The 18742-nt window shown below is 44.9% G+C and overlaps 1 protein-coding gene and 2 non-coding genes across 5 annotated transcripts; all 3 read right to left on the bottom strand.

Annotated features, from left to right (window-relative positions):
• Positions 1–39: 39 nt before the first annotated feature.
• On the bottom strand, positions 40–13181 carry RPS3 (ribosomal protein S3). Of its 3 annotated transcripts, none has more exons than XM_023538935.2 (7): positions 13095–13181; positions 11809–11939; positions 11493–11586; positions 10689–10783; positions 8148–8335; positions 7492–7688; positions 40–2368 (listed from the first exon to the last, which is right to left on the bottom strand). In XM_023538935.2, the coding sequence occupies exons 1-6, from the start codon at positions 13122–13124 to the stop codon at positions 7495–7497; spliced, it is 732 nt and encodes a 243-aa protein (XP_023394703.1). In that variant the 5' UTR covers positions 13125–13181; the 3' UTR covers positions 40–2368; positions 7492–7494. The 3 variants fall into 3 exon arrangements, with proteins under 3 accessions (XP_023394703.1, XP_003420081.1, XP_010597880.1); XM_003420033.4 differs by lacking the exon at positions 40–2368 and adding an exon at positions 6978–7148; XM_010599578.3 differs by lacking the exon at positions 40–2368 and adding an exon at positions 6978–7050.
• Positions 7786–7931, bottom strand: LOC111747683 (small nucleolar RNA SNORD15). Its single transcript, XR_002783657.1, has one exon. It is a non-coding gene; the product is annotated as a small nucleolar RNA SNORD15 (small nucleolar RNA).
• On the bottom strand, positions 12074–12221 carry LOC111747684 (small nucleolar RNA SNORD15). The gene has a single exon (XR_002783658.1). It is a non-coding gene; the product is annotated as a small nucleolar RNA SNORD15 (small nucleolar RNA).
• Positions 13182–18742: the final 5561 nt, after the last annotated feature.

Here is an 18742-nt window from a genome sequence, read left to right as displayed (position 1 = left end):
ATGTATTTGAAATCTGGTTAAAATTTATAATAAAATGGCTCTTCACTATCCTTTATTCTTACTTCTGTAAGTTATTTGTAAAATGATTCAAAAAAGTAAAGGAGGGGCCCATCAGACCCAGATAAGTAGTGGTGACTACTTTTCCTGGTATGTTTAGAGTAAAACCAATGGGCAAATGTCCACCTCTCTCGCTCCCTCATCCCAAAGGAAGGTGGTCGTATTGCTGTGCTGAACCTCTCCCCACTTCCTCTCTTTAAAAAAACAAAAACATCCCTAATTAAAGGCCAGGGGAGTCCTACCCTCTTTCTAGGCAATTTAGGATTCAAAGGGTCCAGCTCCTCTGGTTCACTGCACAAAGGGCTGCAGCGCACAGGCGTGTGGGGGGTGGGGGAGGTAGGCTTGAAGACCTGCCAGGGAGGCCCAGATGAATCCCTCACAGTGGCTCAGTGAACAAAGAGACCCCACTGCACATTACCCATTAGTGTAACATAGCACTGAGCAGGAGAGGCGTGGTTTCATTTGAATTTCAGAGCTATTGGGGTTCTTCTTCTTATAAAAATGAGGGATTGGGGTAAGTAGCTCCCAATAGCGTCTTGTGTTACTTGTTCTCAAACCAGGAGTGGAGATCCTTAATATGTTCTAAATATTTTTTCTAAAGGCTAAAAGAAATTACACATTCCCCCAATTTATATTGCATGGGATAATTAAAATCTCTGTAAAATGGAGTTAGTAATGGAATTTGTGCATTCAGGGACATTGGCAGAAGGCTCAGGGCATACGATTATTATTTTGCTGTCTTCTCACCATGGTTACATTGCTTATCAAATTACAAATGTATCTTTGATCAATAACAAATTGGGAAATGGCTTGTTTGGTAGATAAAATAGTACCAGAACATGTCCGTCAGGAATAGGAGGATATGGAATGTGTGGCTAACTGGCTCCATGAATATCTGCTTCCTTTCCATGAGACCAGAAGAACTAAATGGTGCCTGGCTACCATTACTGAACATTTGAATCAAAGACTCTATAGCAGAATCCTGATCAAAAGGGGGAAAATGCAGAACAGAATCTCCAATTCTCATGGATTCCCACCTTTCTGGAGCCATGGAGGCTGGATAACTCCTGAAACTATTACCCTGAGATAATCTTTAACCCTTAAACCAAAAATATCCCCTGAAGTCTTAAAACCAAACAACAGTTTAGCCTAACTAGTAAAGAATGGACTGGGTTTTTTTTTAACCTTTAGAAGGAGGGGGAGGGAACAACTCGGAAAAGGAGGGTGACAGCGGTTGCACAACTCGAAGAATGTAATCAGTGTCACTAAACTGTACATGTAGAAACTGCTGAATTGATGTTTTTGTATATATTCTTGACAAAATAAATTTTAAAAACTAACAAAAAAAACAACCATGAAGTTCCTGATGAAGAAAATGGTAAGTGGAGGTTCTTAAGCTCACATTCTGCCTGGAGGCAGACCCCCAAAACACTCCTTTACACGCTGCTCTCTGAGGCCCCACCTGTTTCCGCACCTTTCCAGTTCTCCGTATTGACAGTGCCGTTTGATCTCCGATCCATGCTGGCCCTTTGGGCCCGCTCCCAAGTTCCCACTTTCAGCAAGGGCAAGGTGGTCCCAGGCAAGCAGCTCCCAGCTCCTGTTTGATACTCCTATCTAGCACCAGGTGCCAGGAATCCTACTGACCTGAGAGTAACATGTTAGTGAAAAGTCCATGAGAGGTTTCAGCACCTGCCTCCATGTTGCCAACAGCCACGTTTCCACCAGTGGATTCCCAGGACAATTTCACAGAACGGTTTTGGCTACCGAGCATCAACACCTTGCCTACTGGGGAACAGAGGCTGGGTCCCACCTCCAATATAGGAACCAAAGGTTATCTTCTCCCCACCGGTCACAGGCACCGGGCTTGACCAATCAGATGCTCACACTCGGAACTTTGAACCGGAAAAACAAAGGGACAGTTGAAAAGTCACTCACTGGAAGTCTAACAGCAGTGGTGATATCATCCTAAACCAGAATGCTCCTCAGTCCCAACTTTGGCTGTGTTCCCCAATGCAAGCCTCTCTGGATTCCATTTCTGAACTGAGTTTTCCAGGCTTCCCATGGATTCTGAGTCACTTGAGATCCTTCCAATAAATTTCTATGCCAGAGTTTCTTTTGTTTGTAGATACACTAATTTGGTGTGGACAACATCCAGCTTAGAGGCTTCTAGTCCCCAGTGTGGGAGTCTTTTCTAAAATCCTGTTGTGGCAAGGTTACCCTGAGGGCAGACGTGCACTTTTAAAGATGGCTTCTGAATAAACTGCGCATTTAAGCTGCCAGTATTGTGGTACTTGATTTAACGTAATAGCATCTGGAAAGAGATAAAAATACACACATACGCACGCTTGTTTGTATATACTTAGTCTATATCTCTGAAAGGAGAAGCAAGAAACTGGTAACCGGGAGTGCCTCTGCACAGGAACTTAAGGATGCGGCTTGGGAGTGGGAAGAGGACTTCGTTTTTTCCCCTTACTCTGAATTTTTTTCATGTTCGTGAATGGACACGTTTGTTTAAACGTGTTATCTGCAGCCAATGTAACAGCATGTAGGGAAAATAATTTTTAGGAATTAGCAAATATACATAAATTGTCATCTTAGTTATTAGATTCTTGACAAAAAGAAAAAGGGCTCTGAAGCGTTCATGTGATCCCCTGGCTCTCAGCCTTCTTACTCCTTTAGCGTGGGCCTCCTACCCTCTTGCAGAGGAAATCACTGGGAGTGGGGAACGATGGGGGGGGGCGGGTAATGAGAGGAGTCCCTGAGGGCAGTATGTACCCCCATCTGCTCATTCAACCCCTCTTCTTGTCTCCTCTTCCAAATCCTACTTAGAATTGAGGGAAAAGAGGGAGATGTACAGGCTTTGAGAACACTGGGGGAACAAGTAAGCAAATCTCTCATTTATCAAGGCCCAACTCTGGAAGCAGGCAGTAGAGGGAGGTTCAGTCAGACAAGACAACAGAACCTGTGGGAAGAGCCAGGCTAGCTCCACAGTCACAAGAATAGGGCACTTCATATGTGCCAATCTCCATGGTAAGTTCTTGGATACTGGAGTGCAAATGAATTGCTTATCGTGGCCCTTCTAGCCAGGACCTTTGTGACTCCCACACAACTGGGTGGGACTATTCAAATAAGCTATATGGAACCTGATGGTTAAGGTCATGTGTCAACTTGGTTGGGCCAGACTTTCAGCGGTTTGGCACTTACGCATCCTCCATCCTGTGATGTACTGTAAATCCTAGCCTGTCTGGTTATGGTCCCATGTGGTAGTTGTCCATTATGTTAATGAGGCAGGATTAGGGTGAGATGTATTATGACTCAAGTAACCACCCTTATCCCAGTCACTGCCCTTACCTGAACCACATCTTTTATTTTCTAGGAGATAGATAAAAGGAGCGACAAGTGGGGGGCGGGGGGGGGGAGGACCTGACTACCACCAAAAAGGAGATGGTAGAAGAATACAACCTTTGGACCCAGAATCTCTGCAGAGACCTCCTAGACCCAGGAGACAGAGAGAAAGCTGTAACACCAGAGACAGCAAGACCATGAGAAGCAGAACCGAGAAAGCAGCCAGAATTCTAACCTTGGCGATGGAACTCCCAGATCTGTGCAGGTCTTGCCCCATGGCAAGGTGCCCCGTCCCTCCCTGCTCCCAGTGCCATAGTTACACAATCCCTTTCATTGCAGCTCTGACCCTGGCACCTTCTGACCCAAGCTCAGCCGGCAGCCAGTCAGCCAGCAGGCATTGGGGGGGAATGTGCAGTCTGTAGGGTCTTGCAGGCAACAGTAGGCTCTCCCTTGAGACCCCTCTGGGTCAGAGTCGCTCCCTTTCCTAATTCACATTGTCAGAGAAAAAGAGAGACCCTACAGGTCACAGCATAGGCAATGCGACTGGTCACAAATGAATCTGGTTCCTTATTCATTTCTTTATGCTAGGCCTTGGCTCAGCCTTAAGTGAAGTCTCAATGGGGTCACAGAAGAGATCTGGGTTTAATACACAAAGTGTTAACTGCCTAGAAGTGGCCAGGATGTTATGAGGTACCTTCTAACTTCCCCTCATATGTGCTCATTTATTCACTAAGCAGACCTTCTTGAGATTCTCCACCAGTCGCCCCCTCACTAGGGGCTAAGACCCAGAGATGAGTGAGCCCTAAGAGAAATAATTCAACATAGGGAGCTATATGGTATTAGAGGTTAGCATGGGGGTGGCAGGTGCAGAGCGAGAACAGGCAGATCAAGGAAGGTTCACAAAGGCAAACTGCAGCTCAGTTCTACTGGGGTCAGTCATGGGGGTGCAAACAAAGGGAACAGCAGGTGTAAAGGCACTAAGGTGAGGAGTGGTGAGCTCTGGGAGCTGCAAGACTTGTTTGGCTGACTTTCCTTCAAGGGTGCCATCACTGCTGCTATAGTTCCATCTACTCTTAGACCAAAAGCCGAGATGTCTCTCTGGCTGCACCTGGTGCCCTACGTGAAGCTGCACGCTGTCTCTGCAGGACACTGGCAACAGCAGGCTGCTTCACCAAGAGCCATGATGCCGAGGGAGAATTCTGTCTCAGGAGAAATGAGGCCACCACCCCGCTTCTCTAACAGCAGCACTGTTAGGGAACCCGACAGCCCTATAGCCAAGCCTCGGCTCTAGGAGCAAAGCCACTCACTGAAGTCACTGGGTCAAAGCACTTTATATTCTTCCCCCCTTAACAAGACATATTGTTTTAAAAATACAGCATAAAACTACAGTGTCTAGAGACAATTACTATGAAATCAAGGTACTTACTGGAAACTTTTGAAAGCGGGGCTATGATTGGGGTAGGACCATAGGGTGGGTTCTAGGGTGGCGTGCAATTACAGAAGCGCTCATTTAAGCTCTGCATTAGTTTTGTCAGGTTTTAAGATCTCACTTCCTTTTTGATCTAAGTAATGGTTACACAGGTATATTCAGTTCATCAACCTGTACTCTAATGATCTGCGTACTTTCCTGTATGCCTGTCATAGTTCAATGAAAGTTTACTTATAAAACCCTCCCTCCCTCCCCAGCTGCTACTCTGGCGTGCCCTTCCCCTATAGCACCACCTGGTGGAACATTAACAGCACTACTGACTCCCACAGCCTGACTTCCAATCTTAAGTTGGATTGGTTTGGAGAAAACTCATTAGAAAAGAAAGGAAGCATACCATACGACCCAGGCTACTTTACAAAGGCCTGCAACTGGTTGTGCCAGATTCTAAGATGGCCAGAACTGTCTTAATTTCTATTTCCAAGACCCAGTACTCTGAATTCTCAAATTAGTTGAGCTAGTTTCATTAAAAATAATTGTCGCAATTGAACTATACTATCACAAGTCTAGAAATCAGCAGCTTTGCTCAGTTAAAACAGTAAAATTTTCAGGAAAACTGCAAATGCCAAATAGTTCTGCCCACAAGGGATAAATAAAAGCTTGTACATGTTCTCAGTTCCCACTGTAGCAATGGCCCAATTGCTGCCTGTAATAGAGGGTTGGGCAGAGGACCAATCATTCAAAACCTAGGTTCTACTTCCTAGCCAAAAGATACTACATATAAAATACAGCATCCCACTCCCTGGAACACAATCTATGGGTCATTAAGAGATAAATTATGCCAAGTTAGGAAGAATTCGATACAGGAGTGTTTCTGCTCATGACTGGGTTTCGACTCCCACCAAAACTGACAAAACAGTTGGGATTGTCTAGTCAGTAAAAACATCAAAGGCCCTGTCTTCAGGGTCATTATGAGTCGGATTCGACTTAACGGCAATGAGTTTGGTTTTTTTTTCAGTCTTACTAATCTAGTGCTGATGTAACAGAAATATAAGTGGGTGGTTTCAACAGTTTATTCTCTCAGTCTAGTAGGCTAGAAGTCCAAATTCAGGGTGTCAGCTCCAAGAGAGGGCTTTCTCTATTGGCTCTGAAGGAAGATCCTTGTTATCAAATCTTCCCCTGGACCAGAAGCTTCTCAGTGCAGGGACCCTGAGTCCAAAGGATGCGCTCTGCTCCCAGCTCTGCTTTCTTGGTGCTCGCTTCTATTTTGTATCTCAAAAGAGACTGACTTAAAACACAACCTAATCTTGTAGATTGAGTCCTGCCTCATTAACATCATAGAAGTCGGATTTACAACACATAGGAATATCTTACCAGATGAGAAAATGGTGGACAATCACACAACGCTGGGAATCATGGCCTAGCTAAAATTGACATCTGTTTTTGGGTGACACAATTCAATCCATGACAGGCCCTTTCAGAAAGGGTGAACCAAGTACTTTAGTCATAGTGCACCCAACATAACCCATCAATTCACTCTGATACGAAGACCTTACCATGTGCTAGGCGTTACCAGTATGTGCACACAGTGCCTGTCCTTGTGCTGCCGGCGGTCTAGTTCAGAAGACACCAAATAATAAACCAGAACATCTGCTAGATAGGTGTTCTGTGGAACAAGGATATTTCACCAGCCAGGATGCCACAACCACCACAGGTCATGCGTTTGATTTGGTGTCTCAGGCCCGTGGCAGCTGCCACTAGGCTTCAGGCCCCTCATCAGTGGCACAAGTTCCCTTTACAGTTCAGAAACACTGAGGGTTAAATGAAAACACCTAGAGCACAAAATGACCTGAAATATAATTACCATTGTATTATTTTCTGTGTGTAATACTTATTTCCTTAAGCATCTGGAAAAAAGTCACCTCCCACAGAATATCTCTGGTTAACTCTGCGCAGGCCTTCCCCTTCTGGCCCTTGCCAATACTGAGCAAATATGGCTAAAACCAAGAGGGGACTTTAAAGGCAGCACACGAACATTCTCAGCCAGGTGGCCTCAAGCACCAATCAAGTGTGAGACAAGAATCAATGCTCCCACTGGTCGACATGACCCTCAGTCTTAATACTGGACATATAGTGAAGTCAGGCCATGTCTTTTTAAAAGATTTTATTTAATGTCTTTACAAAGCAACATCCAAATTCCAGATCCAGTTGCCAAGGAGACCCTGAAACCAAAGAAAGCACACCAGTAACTTCACCTGAGTATCAGGTTCCTTCATTCACCAAAGGATATAAACTCCCACTGAGGGTTTTCACAGAACACCTGAAAATTAACAAAAACCCCGATGTGTAGGGCAAAAGAGAGGTCTGCTGTCAAGGGGGCTGAAGGACAGAACAGCTAATTACTAGCAAAAGGACACAGGTCCTTGGGAAAAGAAGGGAGGACAATAAAGGAAAATTCCTACAGGAATTGATAAAGTTGGGAACTTTTTCTTGAGAGGTCAAAGGCAAACAAAACACCCCCAACAGAATCCTGGGTTAAATGGGACCCAACCCGTGCTCTCCCATGTGAGGCAAGTGCTTACACCATAGAGTAATACAAAAACGAACGGGGAGACAAAGGGATGGGGACCCTATTCTGCCCCAAGAGGCCCCCGGAGACATACCTATCATGCAGTAGGGACTGGCTGGGGCATGGCAGGCGGCTCTGGCTTTCCACCTTTCTGCTCCGAGATCGGGGTGGTTGGTAGTATCTCATCTTTGGGTTCCACAATGCTCACATGGTCAGGCAGGGGCTTCTTAGGGCCGATCTTACCACTTGGGTCCCAGGGCAGCATGATCTTCACTTTGATGCCCAGCACACCTAGAGGATGATAGGAGTTAGGACCCAGCAGTGGTTTCATCAACCATCCTCCACACAACAGGACAGAAAGAAAGCTTACTCAAGCACCCTGTTGGTCCCTTCTCAGACAAATGCCTCTAAATCAACCAATGAACAGGACACCTTTGCAAAAGGAACCAATGACCAGGACCACAGAACGTGGCACTGACAAGGACCAAGAGCAGCAAGTGACCTTTCTGACTCGTCATCGTGTCATCACCGAAGGGTACACAGGTGGCTGAGACAAGGACAAATGAACGCTTGGATCTGACTGACTCCAGCAGTTCAATTCTTAGAGTTTCAGGCGGTTAACCAATAAAACCAAGGAATACTAACACGGCACTGCTACTCCCAAGATGAATCCCCCAAACGCTGAAGTGTGCAGAGAAAACCACCTTTATCCCCAAGTGCCCTCTAGCCCAAGCATTCCCATCTGCTCACCCTGTCTGAGCAGCACGTGCCGCACGGCCGTGTCAACGTAGTAGTTGACAGGGTCCCCACTGTGGATCATTAGGCCATCCACAAATTTCATGGATTTAGCCCGCTGTCCTCGGAGTTTCCCAGATACCACGACCTCGCAGCCCTTGGCCCCGCTCTCCATGATGAACCGCAGCACACCATAGCAAGCCCTTTAAGACAGAGACCCATTGTGTCGTTACCAAAGACAGAATTTATCAATGAGTTACAGAAAATTTATACATTAGTCTGCAACGCTTGTTTTCAACACACCTTTAATGGAGAATAAATGTGACCAGCATCTAAGACGAGAAATAGCAATCGTTTTCCACTCCCATCAGATCTAATATAAGACTAATTCCTTAGGAAGTGAATGTAAGACTCCGAAGTTTTTCAACCCTGGCTACGCATTAGGATCACCTCAAAAAGGTTAAGAACTAAAAAAATCAATGTTTGGGCCCTACTCCAGGCCAATTACACCAGCAACCCAGAGATGACAAAGTCCAGGCACAGGTATTTAAAAAATGTTCCCAGGGGCTTAAAGGTGATTCTAATGTGCAACCAAAGTTGTGAACCACACATTTAGCCTTATGACAATCAAGGGGACGATATGCTCGCTGTTTATTCTGATGTAAGTCCTTCTAGTCCAGTCTAGCTCTGACAATTCAGTATTTTTCAATCAGTCAAGGAACCAGGAAGAACCTAGAAGTGCTCCATCATGGAGTAGTCCATCTCTTGGCGGTCACTGAAATATTCTTTAACCATCTCAGGTTCCACATCACATGTTTATCTAGGAAACCCAATTACTAATTCAGATGCCTGGATACCTTGATACTACAGCACTGGGAGTGAGGGGGAACCTCTAGTCTATAAAATTGAGAATTAGCCCTAAAATCACACTCTCCCCAACTCATTCATTAGTTTACACACCTATTTAAACAAACAAACAAACAAACATTGCCGTTGAGTCAATTCCAACTTATAGTGACCCTACAGGACAGGGTAGAACTGCCCCATAGTGTTTCCAAGGCTGGAATCTTTACAGGGAAACCCTGGTGATGTAGTGGTTAAGAGCTACATCTGCTAACCAAAAGGCTGGTAGTCAGAATCCACCAGGCACTCCTTGGAAAGCAGTTAGAATCCACCAGGTGCTCCTTGGAAACTCTATGGGACAGTTCTACTCTGTCCTATAGGGTCACTATGAACTGAAATTGACTTGATGGCAATGGGTTTGGCTTTTTTTTTTTTTTTTTTTATCTTTCCAGCAGACTGCCACATCTTTCTCCCACAGAACAGGTGGTGGGTTTCAATCACCAACCTTTTAGGTTAGCAGTGAGCTTTTAACCACTGTGCCACTTGGGCTCCAAACCCCTACTAGGAGATAGTAATTAGAAACCTAGAGACCACTTTCAACAGAGAAAGTAAAGCAGCATTTAATAAAATCTACCACCTTGCCTCAGGCCTTTTCTCATTTAATCCCATCTTAGAAGAGATGATATAAAGATCCCCATTTAAAGATAAGGGACCCAGAGGTCAGAGTTCAATAACTCACTCAGGTCTCAGAACTTCCAAGTCTCACTCTAGTGTGTGTAAAACTCACCTGAGTCACACCTCCAGTTTCTGAGTCAGTGAGTCTGGGGTGGAGACTGTGAATTTTTAACAAGTTCCCACGTGATGGCAGTGATGTTAGGCCAGAGATCAAACTTTTGAGAACCACTGTTTGTTGTGGTAGAAATGGCATTCAAGCCAGGCCCTTGCCTAGAGCCTTTCCTGCTAGCCATTTGCACCAGGACAACCTTCCTAATGTGCAGCTGTCATGTTGGTCCTCTACAGAAAACGCCCCCAGGGCTCTGCATTAAATACTGAGTAATATTCCAAATATCCACAGGCAGCATTTGAATTACTTTACAGTCACTGCAAAAAGAGCTTTCTAATGAAATCTTACTGGAACGGTCAACCTCACCCCATGTCCTTTATACCTCACCCGGTCACTCCTCACACATAGCTTACAGAGATTACGTCTTTTCCGCTCTCACCTCAAGATTTTGTCTTCTCTCTTTACAGTACCCTTAAGGGGTAGCACAATGGATCTGATGGACTTCTTGCTTGTTCTGAATTCTGTGGTATCCCACAAGTACTAAAGCACTTCTACCTACTCTATGAACTCACAGGCAGAATCATTTTTCTCACTGCCTACCCCCCACAGGCTCTTTCCACAGCTTCACCAAGGAGCCAACTAGAAACTTAACCTCCTCTCCTAGAGTTCCACTTCTGGTCTACTTCCAAACCACCTAGAACACGTCTCTGTTACACCACTGACCGCTTTATTGCTTTTGCTTCTTTACTAGTCTTGGTAGCCTAGCAGTTCAGAGAGGGCATGAATTGGCAACGTCTTACTGTTATAACTCCCAGAGACTAGCAGAGTCTGCCATCAAGAGTTCATCTGCCGAATTAACAAAATGGCAAACACACCATATTCTGATACACACAAAAGGATATGACTGTTAAAAGTCTCAAGACACTTACCTCCGAACGGCAAGCCCTCCCAGGAGTTTGTAACGCAGAGACTCTGCCTGGGCAATGGCACACAGACCTCTTGTGGCCACCTTTTCAGCATAAAGCTTTAAAGGGAACAAAACACACCCTTAATTTTGTTGTCTTCGTTGTTTTCCATTAAATCAGCACATTCATACCAGATTCCTTTCTTACCATATCAGCACCATTTCTACAACATCATATGGTGTACTACGGTATCCTGTAAACACCAAAGCCCTCTACTACCCACATTATCAGTAAGATGGCCTAAACCATTCATTGCCCTCCCAACCTCAACTGTTACTACAGCTCACACGAAGGAGAATAACGACGCAGCCAATATACCATGGGTATCATTAGTACATACACATGGCAACTCATATGACCCCCAAGTATATACCTGAGTTGAATGTAAAATCCTTTAACTACCAGAAATAAGCAGAATACCCAAACTCCCATTGTCGTCTAGTCAATTCTGACTTAGAACAGAGTAGAACTGCCCCCACAGAGTTTCCAAGGAGCAGCTGACCTTTTGGTTTGCAGCCACAGCTCTTAACCACTACATCAGGGTTCCAGTATATATCCGAGTTGAACATAAAATCCTTTAACCACCAGAAATTAGCAGAATAATCATGAGAAATTAAACCGAGTGCTCATTAAGAGAACTTCATCAAAAATACCAACCCATTCATACTACTCAACTGGATTATAAAGTCTTAAAGGTGATGGTGACAGTTTTTTAGAAGAGCCATTTCAAGTCCACAGTAATCTTTGGCATAAGCCAGGACTACTCACCTCTACACTGCCCTCAGGGAAGCCAAATCTCTTCTGAACTACAGCAGTCAATTCCCGGATCCGCCGGCCCTTCTCACCAAGAACGTTCTGCGTCCTGGGGAAAAAGAGTGACAGCTCACAGCTCTCGCAAAATTCCGGGTGCAGCTTTAAATCTTGCATATATGTGGCACTAAACACACATTTCCCATAAGCATGTTTAAACTCTGGACAAGAACTACAGCGTTAGATTTAAAAACCAATTACATTGATTAAAGCCAAAGTCATTGGTTGTTCCCTTAAGCTTAAATCGTCGATGGCCAGTCAAATGAGTTTTTACCTGGTGGCTAAGATGATGATTTCTGTCCTGGTTGGTGTAACTCGAACTTCAACTCCAGAGTAACCATCTTCAGCCAGCTCCCGAGTGAGAAATTCATTGAGCTCAGCTTTGAAGATGCCATCAGCAACAAACTAACCAAAAAGCAAAGTTCAAAATTAGGACATGGATGCAAGGCTCACTTCCCCCTGCATAACATAACCTTCGTTAAAATTCAGTGCCTCCAACAAATGACCCATCAACCTTTTTTCCAACAGGAAGTAACAACCCTTCTCAGACAAATGCCTCTTGGTCATCTTAAGGAAGTCACTTTGACCCAGGATCCTTAAACCTGCCCCACAGAACGCAGCACAGAGTAAGCCACCTGGACAAAGATAACACCTCCAATCAGACTCGTCATCATCTCTTCACTGAAGGGTTTTTGGGCTGCCATTTGTATTTATATGTGCAAAACCTCATTCATTCAGACAGCAGGGACAATATGCTTGTAACTTGTGCCATTATAACCAATCTCGTTCATAGACTCAACGTGGACCATCAGAAAACTCTCAGCCACGTGATCTTGCTTTACTTGATTACCCTTTTACCTGTAACACCTGGCAAACTCCTACCTTACAAAATCGTGTAAGTTTTAACCGTAACATCAACTCATATAAACATAAAATCTCAAGCTTCCTATTTCTAAAGCAAGTAGACTCAACAGTTCCTTCCCACGGAAAGAATTAAACCCGAGAAGGCATCCCCCCGCGGCCCTCTCCCTCTATTAGCCCAGAACAACTTTTCCTTGGGTCCCCAAATAGAGCAAGAAATTGCCAGAAGCCTTTCAACTGAGATCTTTCGGGGCAGAAGCCTGCACCCAGACAAGGTGGCGAGAAAGCAAGAATACGCTACTTCCACCTCACCTTCTCAAAGCTATGGTGTAAAATCTGAGATGAATTGCTCACGCCCTCGAAACGCCACGTTTACTAATACTTATATATATTTTTTTTTTACGAAAAAATATGCATCAGCGCTTTCTCTAGGGCAGGTGGGTCGCCCCGGGCTCATCTCTGTACCCTGCCCGGAACCGACAGAAATTCGTCCGTCTCTCCCCTCCCCGGCGCCACACTGTGCTAGCCCAGGTCGAGTCCCGCACTCAATCCAAAGCCATCCGCGGCCCCCGGGAACGCCATGCGTTCGAGCCGCTTCTTGGGGCAAAGCACACAGCTGCAAGCCTCGCGCTGGCACCTTGAGAACCCTCTGGCGCGCGCAGCGCCGCAGCTCCCTGAGCTCAGGCCTCAGCATCTCACCTTCCGCTTCTTGGAAATCTGCACCGCCATCTTGCCGCCGCGCGCAGCCGAAAGAAAAGGAAGTGGGTCGCGCGCGGAAGTGGGTATAAAGGGCGCGGAAGGACGACAAATATCTGCGCGACGTCGACGATTGCGGGATATCATGGGAAGTGTAGTTTTTTTGGAAATGTAGTTTCAGAGCACCTTTTGGATTGAATGATGCTTTGGAGAAACTCAGTTTTTTCGTTCAGCAAAAGTTTACCAAGCGTCCATACAGTGTGGGATTAAGTTTAAGGACACAGGCTTGAGCCAGACAGCCTAGGTTCACATCCCTGGCCTGGTTGTTTACTAGCTGTGTGACCTTGGGTGAGTTACTTCTGCATCAGTTTCCTTATCTGTAAAATGGGACGATAGTAACAGTAAACCCACCCCATGGAATGGTTGTCAAGTTAAATGAATACAAGCAAAGCACTTAGAAAAGCACCTGGCACATAGTAAGTGCTCCATTAACATTAGTTATTATTACTTGCAACCACTGCCTATGCCAGTTCCGGGGGACACTGGAGAATCTGACTTAGCGCCTGCCCTCCAGAAGCTCAGAGCTGGGAGTGGAGGGTGGAGATATGGAAAATAAGTAAGCGTGATAAGCATCATGCTGTTGTTGAGCCCTGGTGGCTTAGTGGTTAAGAGCTTGGCTGCTTACCAAAAGGTCGGCAGTTCAAATTCACCAGTTGCTTCTTAGAAATCCTATGGGACAGTTCTCCTCTGTCCTATAAGGTTGCTATGAGTCAGAATCGACTCGATGGCAACGTGTGTGTTGTCAGGTGATGTCGAGTCGGTTCCAACTCATAGTGATGCTATGTACAAGAAAACAAAACACTACCTGGTCCTACACCATCCTCAAAATCGTTTCTATGCTTGAGCCCATTGTTGCAGCCACTGTCAGTCCATCTCGTTGAGGGCCTTTCTTTCGCTGACCCTCTACTCTACCAAGGATGATGTCCTTGATAGGGACAATATGGCACCGAGTGGAAGAAGGGGCATCAGTTCTCCAGGATGTGGGAAAGCAGAATGTTGAAAAAGATTCACAGAGCTCCAATCCTTGAGTTAAGGCTCAAAAGAGACTCAGGTGTTTTCCACACCAGCTAGGCACATCAGGCAGAATGAATTGCCTGAATCCATTTGGGGGCAAAAGAAGGGCTCCTCTTCCCCCATTGTGAAAATAGTTCTTTGATTCTACATTCATAAAAAATACTGAAAAGCATAAAGAAAGAAAGAAAAATGATCTAGCGTTATAGTGTTCTGGCTAAGCAGTGCACAGATTTTGAGGAAAGTGATCCCAGATACCCCCCTTCCACAGCGAGGTACACAGTGATGAATAGACATGCACCTGCCACGTCACACAATGCACAGGTGCTACAGGGAATGCTTGGGCTTGCCAGAAGGTTGCTGGGGGAGTGGACAGCTCAGGCGGGACAGTATGGAGCTTTGGAGTCATCTCCATCTGTTTTAATCTCAGTGCTGCGACTTACAAGCAAGCCACCTAACCTTTCTGAGCCTCAGATTCTTCATCTAGAAATTAGAGAAATTGTCATTAACCTCATAGGATTTTCTGATTGCTTTAATGGTATCTGTAAAACACTCAGAATAGTGTTCAGCTAGTTGAAAGTGTTTATTAAATGGGACATTGTCATGGCTTTTAGTGCAAATAAACAATTTGGCACTTAGGTTTACATTAATCTTCAGTGAGTTTGGTTAGTGTGAGTTGCCCTTCCCAAATATTACCCAACACTAATGCATAGGCTCACATCTCTGCTTTATGCACAAGATGGCAAGACACCAGTACCATTCATTCTCTCACACACTGGGCGCTATTTGACTTCAGGCAAAAGGACCATATGATAATAATGTACAGGGCAGAGAAAACTGCCGCAAAGGAAAGATGTGGGACTAAGTGGGCCACATGGCACGCTGCTGAAACAGAAAGATGCAGCTACAGAAGATAGAGAGGTTTAGGACATTCCAACCCTATCTGCTCCTGGGATCAGCATATGGTCTGGAGAGATGGGGCCCAAGGACAGCTGAAAAGAAGAGCCTGCACAGGGCTACTAAGTGCTGGGATGGGGAGGGCAGGCTCAGGTGGCCAAGCAGGTAAGAAAGATTAGCTGGGCCCTTTCTGAGGGGGATGTTACCAAGCCCAGCTCCATGACCGGGAACACAGTCGGAGTACATAGAGATATTAAGTATGTCCAGCTTAGTTTTAGAACGAAGAAATTCCACCTTTCCTAAACTGGCTCTTCCGAAACTCTGCATACTGCGCACTCTGGCGGCCACAACCAGTAACTACAGCGACTTTCCCAGAGAGGGGTGGGGACTGCTGCTCTCCCCCATCCCGCACTCCTCACCCCTTCAGCTGGGTCCCTAGCCAAATGGGCACTTTTGGTAGCCCTATTTGAGGGAGGTAGGATAGTACATGAGAAGGCAGGATGGTACACAAGCACTTTAAAACAAGAGGCTGGAAGCTGCCCTCCCAGGATTTCATTAGTGACATACACACGTAAGAGACTCTGTGACTTCATTAGGTGACTGAAGAATAGGAACAAGATGGCAGTAAGCCAGTATGCCAACTCCCCAATTCCCTGCCTAAAGCAAGGCTGTATGAACAGGCTGGTTAGCTTGGAATCAAAGGGGAGGGCAAGAGCCAAGGGTGGGCTTGCAGCCAGTGCTGTCCAGGGGCAGGAGCCAGGACTCAGCCATGACGGGAGCTGGCTAGGAGCAGAGAGGACTCTGTTTTAGAGAAGGGTGCTTTGGGCTTTCATAAGGAGAAGCCATTAGAGCCATCCAAATAGTTCCCCGGACCCTGATTCCACAGGCTTGAAAGGCCTGGGGTTCTACCTCCAGGTAACCTCTGCTTGGCCTCGGGCTTCCTCAGAGTGACGGTGGACTGTCTGCCTCTGAATGTTGCAGACTTCCACACGGTCCTGGAGTGTTGGGGAGGAAGTGGAGCAATGGAATTTGCTTATGCAAAGCCTGAATGAGCACAGCTGCTTTAGCACCCTCAAGACATGTTGATTATGTATTCCTAAAACCCAGCAATTCCACTCCCAGAGCCCTGGTCTTCAAAATTTTGTGCCCACATTCTTCTTACAAGAATTTAAGGGATGTGGTTTTTCTTTGTACCTTTTAAGTTACGTAGAACTTAAAATGTGCTATGTTAATATGTACGTTAACGTATGTTAATATGTAGAATGATGTTAACGTGCAAAACTTCGCATGATAAGTTTAAATAAACTTGCAAAAGCTATAATTTCCAACACTATTATGCTGTCAACACTTTAAAATAGTCACTGTTTTAAAGGTATCCACAGGAATATAAATGCCCCAGTGATTTGATACCCACAATTATGTACTTTCAAAATACACCATTGAGTTTTTCTTGAACAGTTGGATGTTTTATGTTGTTCCGTTTTCTCTTTGAACTTACATTTCCATTCTCTACAACTCTGAGAATGTCTTCACCGGCCCCAGAAAATCCAGGGTTACCTGTAGGGCAGATCCATGATCTCTTCTGCTCCTACCTACTTCCCTGGCCTGGTTGGCTGAGTTGATCTGGGCTTGGTCTACTTGGTTTACTTGGGTAATTTTCCAGGAAGACCCTGAAACACCTGGGTGATCCACTGAAATTTAGGCTTTTCCCATTACCCATGAAGAAGGGTTTGAACCAGAGTCCTAGCACTCAGGGAACACAAGTACTTCTAGCCATAACACTCTCAAAAGATTGTGGCTTACATAAACAGCAATTAATTTCATATAGTAATATCTACATATATTCAGAGCTTATAATGTACCAGGCACTGTGCTAAGTGCTTTATATACATAATCTTCATGACACAGTTTAACCTATTACCATACTATAAACGATTAAACATTCAGCTGCAAACCAAAAGGTTGGTGTTTCTCCTGTGCACTGCTAGTGGGAATGCAAAATGGTACAACCTTTTTGGAAAATGATATGGCACTTCCTTAAAAAGCTAGAAATAGACCTACCATACAATCCAGCAATCCCACTCCTGGGAATATATCCTAGAGAAATAAGAGCTGTCAGTCACATGAATAGATATATGCACACCCGTGTTCATTGCAGCACTGTTCACAATAGCAGAAAGTTGGAAATAACCTAGGTGCCCATCGATAGATGAACAGAAAAACAAACTGGTACATATACACAATACAGTACTACGAAACGATAAAGAACAATGATGAATCTGTGAAACATCTCACAACATGGATGAATCTGGAGGACATAATGCTGAGTGAAGTAAGTCAGTCACAAAAGAACAAGTACTGTATGAAACCTCTATTATAAAAACTAATGAAAAGGTTTATACACAGAAAGAAACAATCTTTGATGGTGACTAGGGAAGGGAGGGTTTGGGAGGGAAAAACACTAACTAGACAATAGATAAGTGGTAACTTTTGGTGAAGGGTAAGACAGCACACAATACTGGGAAAAGACAGCACAACTGGACAAAGGCAAGGTCATAGAAGCTTCATAGACACATCCAAACTCCCTGAGGGACCAAGCTACTGGGTTGAGGACCATGGTCTCAGGGGACATCTAGCTCAATTGGCATAACATAGTTTATAAGAAAATGTTCTACATCCTACTTTGGTGAGTAGCTTCTAGGGTCTTAAAAGCTTGTAAACAGCCATCTAAGATACGTCTACTGGTCCCACACTGATTGGAGCAAGGAGAATGAAGAAAACCAAAGATGCAAGGGAAAGATTAGTCCAAAGGCTGAAGTACCACAACTAAACCACAGCCTCCACTGGACTAGGTCCAGCACAACTAGATGGTGCCCGGCTACTACCACCAACTGCTCCGACAGGGATCACAAAAGAATTCCCGGACAGGGTGGGAGAAAAATGTAGAAGAAAATTCACTCACAAAAAAAGACCAGACTTACTAGTCTGACAGAGACTACAGAAATCCCAAGAATATGGCCCAGAGACATTCTTTTAGCTCAGTACTGAAGTCACTTCTGAGGTTCACTCTTCAGCCGAAGATTAGACAGGCCTATAAGACAAGCATTAACACATGTAGCTCAACCATTTATACAAGACTAAATGGGCACACTAGCCCAGAGGCAAGGATGAGTAAGCAGGAGGGGACAGGAAAGCTGGACGAGTGGAAACTGGGAAACTGAGGTCAAGAAGGGGAGAATGTTGACATGTCTCGGGGTTGGCAATCAGTGTTACAAAACAATATGTGTATTAATTGTTTAAGGAGAAACTAATTTGCTCTGGAAAAAAAAAAAAGGTAACAACAACAACAAAAAAGGTTGGTGGTTGAAACCCACCCAGCGATTTTGAGGGAGGAAGAGCTGGTGATCTGCTTCCATAGAGCTTATAGCCAAGAAAACCCTATGGGGCAGTTCTGCTCTGTCACATGGGGTCCCTATGAGTTGGCATCAATTTGATGGCACCCAACAACAACAGCACAGTTTACAAATAAAAAGAAACTGTCTTCTGAGACTAAAAATCTAATCCCCACATAAAACTACCTACTAACAGGAACTTAAAAGGGTAGGCAATATCATTTTCCAGATGTCATTGACAGCTTTCCATCAACCAGAAGCTATAGTTGGAGAAGAGATACCTATGACATC

The sequence above is a fragment of the Loxodonta africana genome, chromosome 7, assembly GCF_030014295.1.
Source record: "Loxodonta africana isolate mLoxAfr1 chromosome 7, mLoxAfr1.hap2, whole genome shotgun sequence".
In the NCBI taxonomy this organism is placed as follows: Eukaryota; Metazoa; Chordata; class Mammalia; order Proboscidea; family Elephantidae; genus Loxodonta; species Loxodonta africana.
Note: the sequence above shows the minus strand (reverse complement) of the source record. Positions and strands in the feature narration are given on the sequence as shown.

What these genes read in the sequence shown, in the direction of transcription:
- RPS3 (XM_023538935.2), bottom strand. Translation starts at nt 13,124, where the DNA reads ATGGCGGTGCAGATTTCCAAGAAGCGGAAG. An exon ending in AGATTTCCAAGAAGCGGAAG is followed by an intron (nt 11,940 to 13,094) that starts GTGAGATGCTGA and finishes CTTTTTGGTTAG; the next exon opens with TTTGTTGCTGATGGCATCTT. An exon ending in ATCATCATCTTAGCCACCAG is followed by an intron (nt 11,587 to 11,808) that starts GTAAAAACTCAT and finishes CTTTTTCCCCAG; the next exon opens with GACGCAGAACGTTCTTGGTG.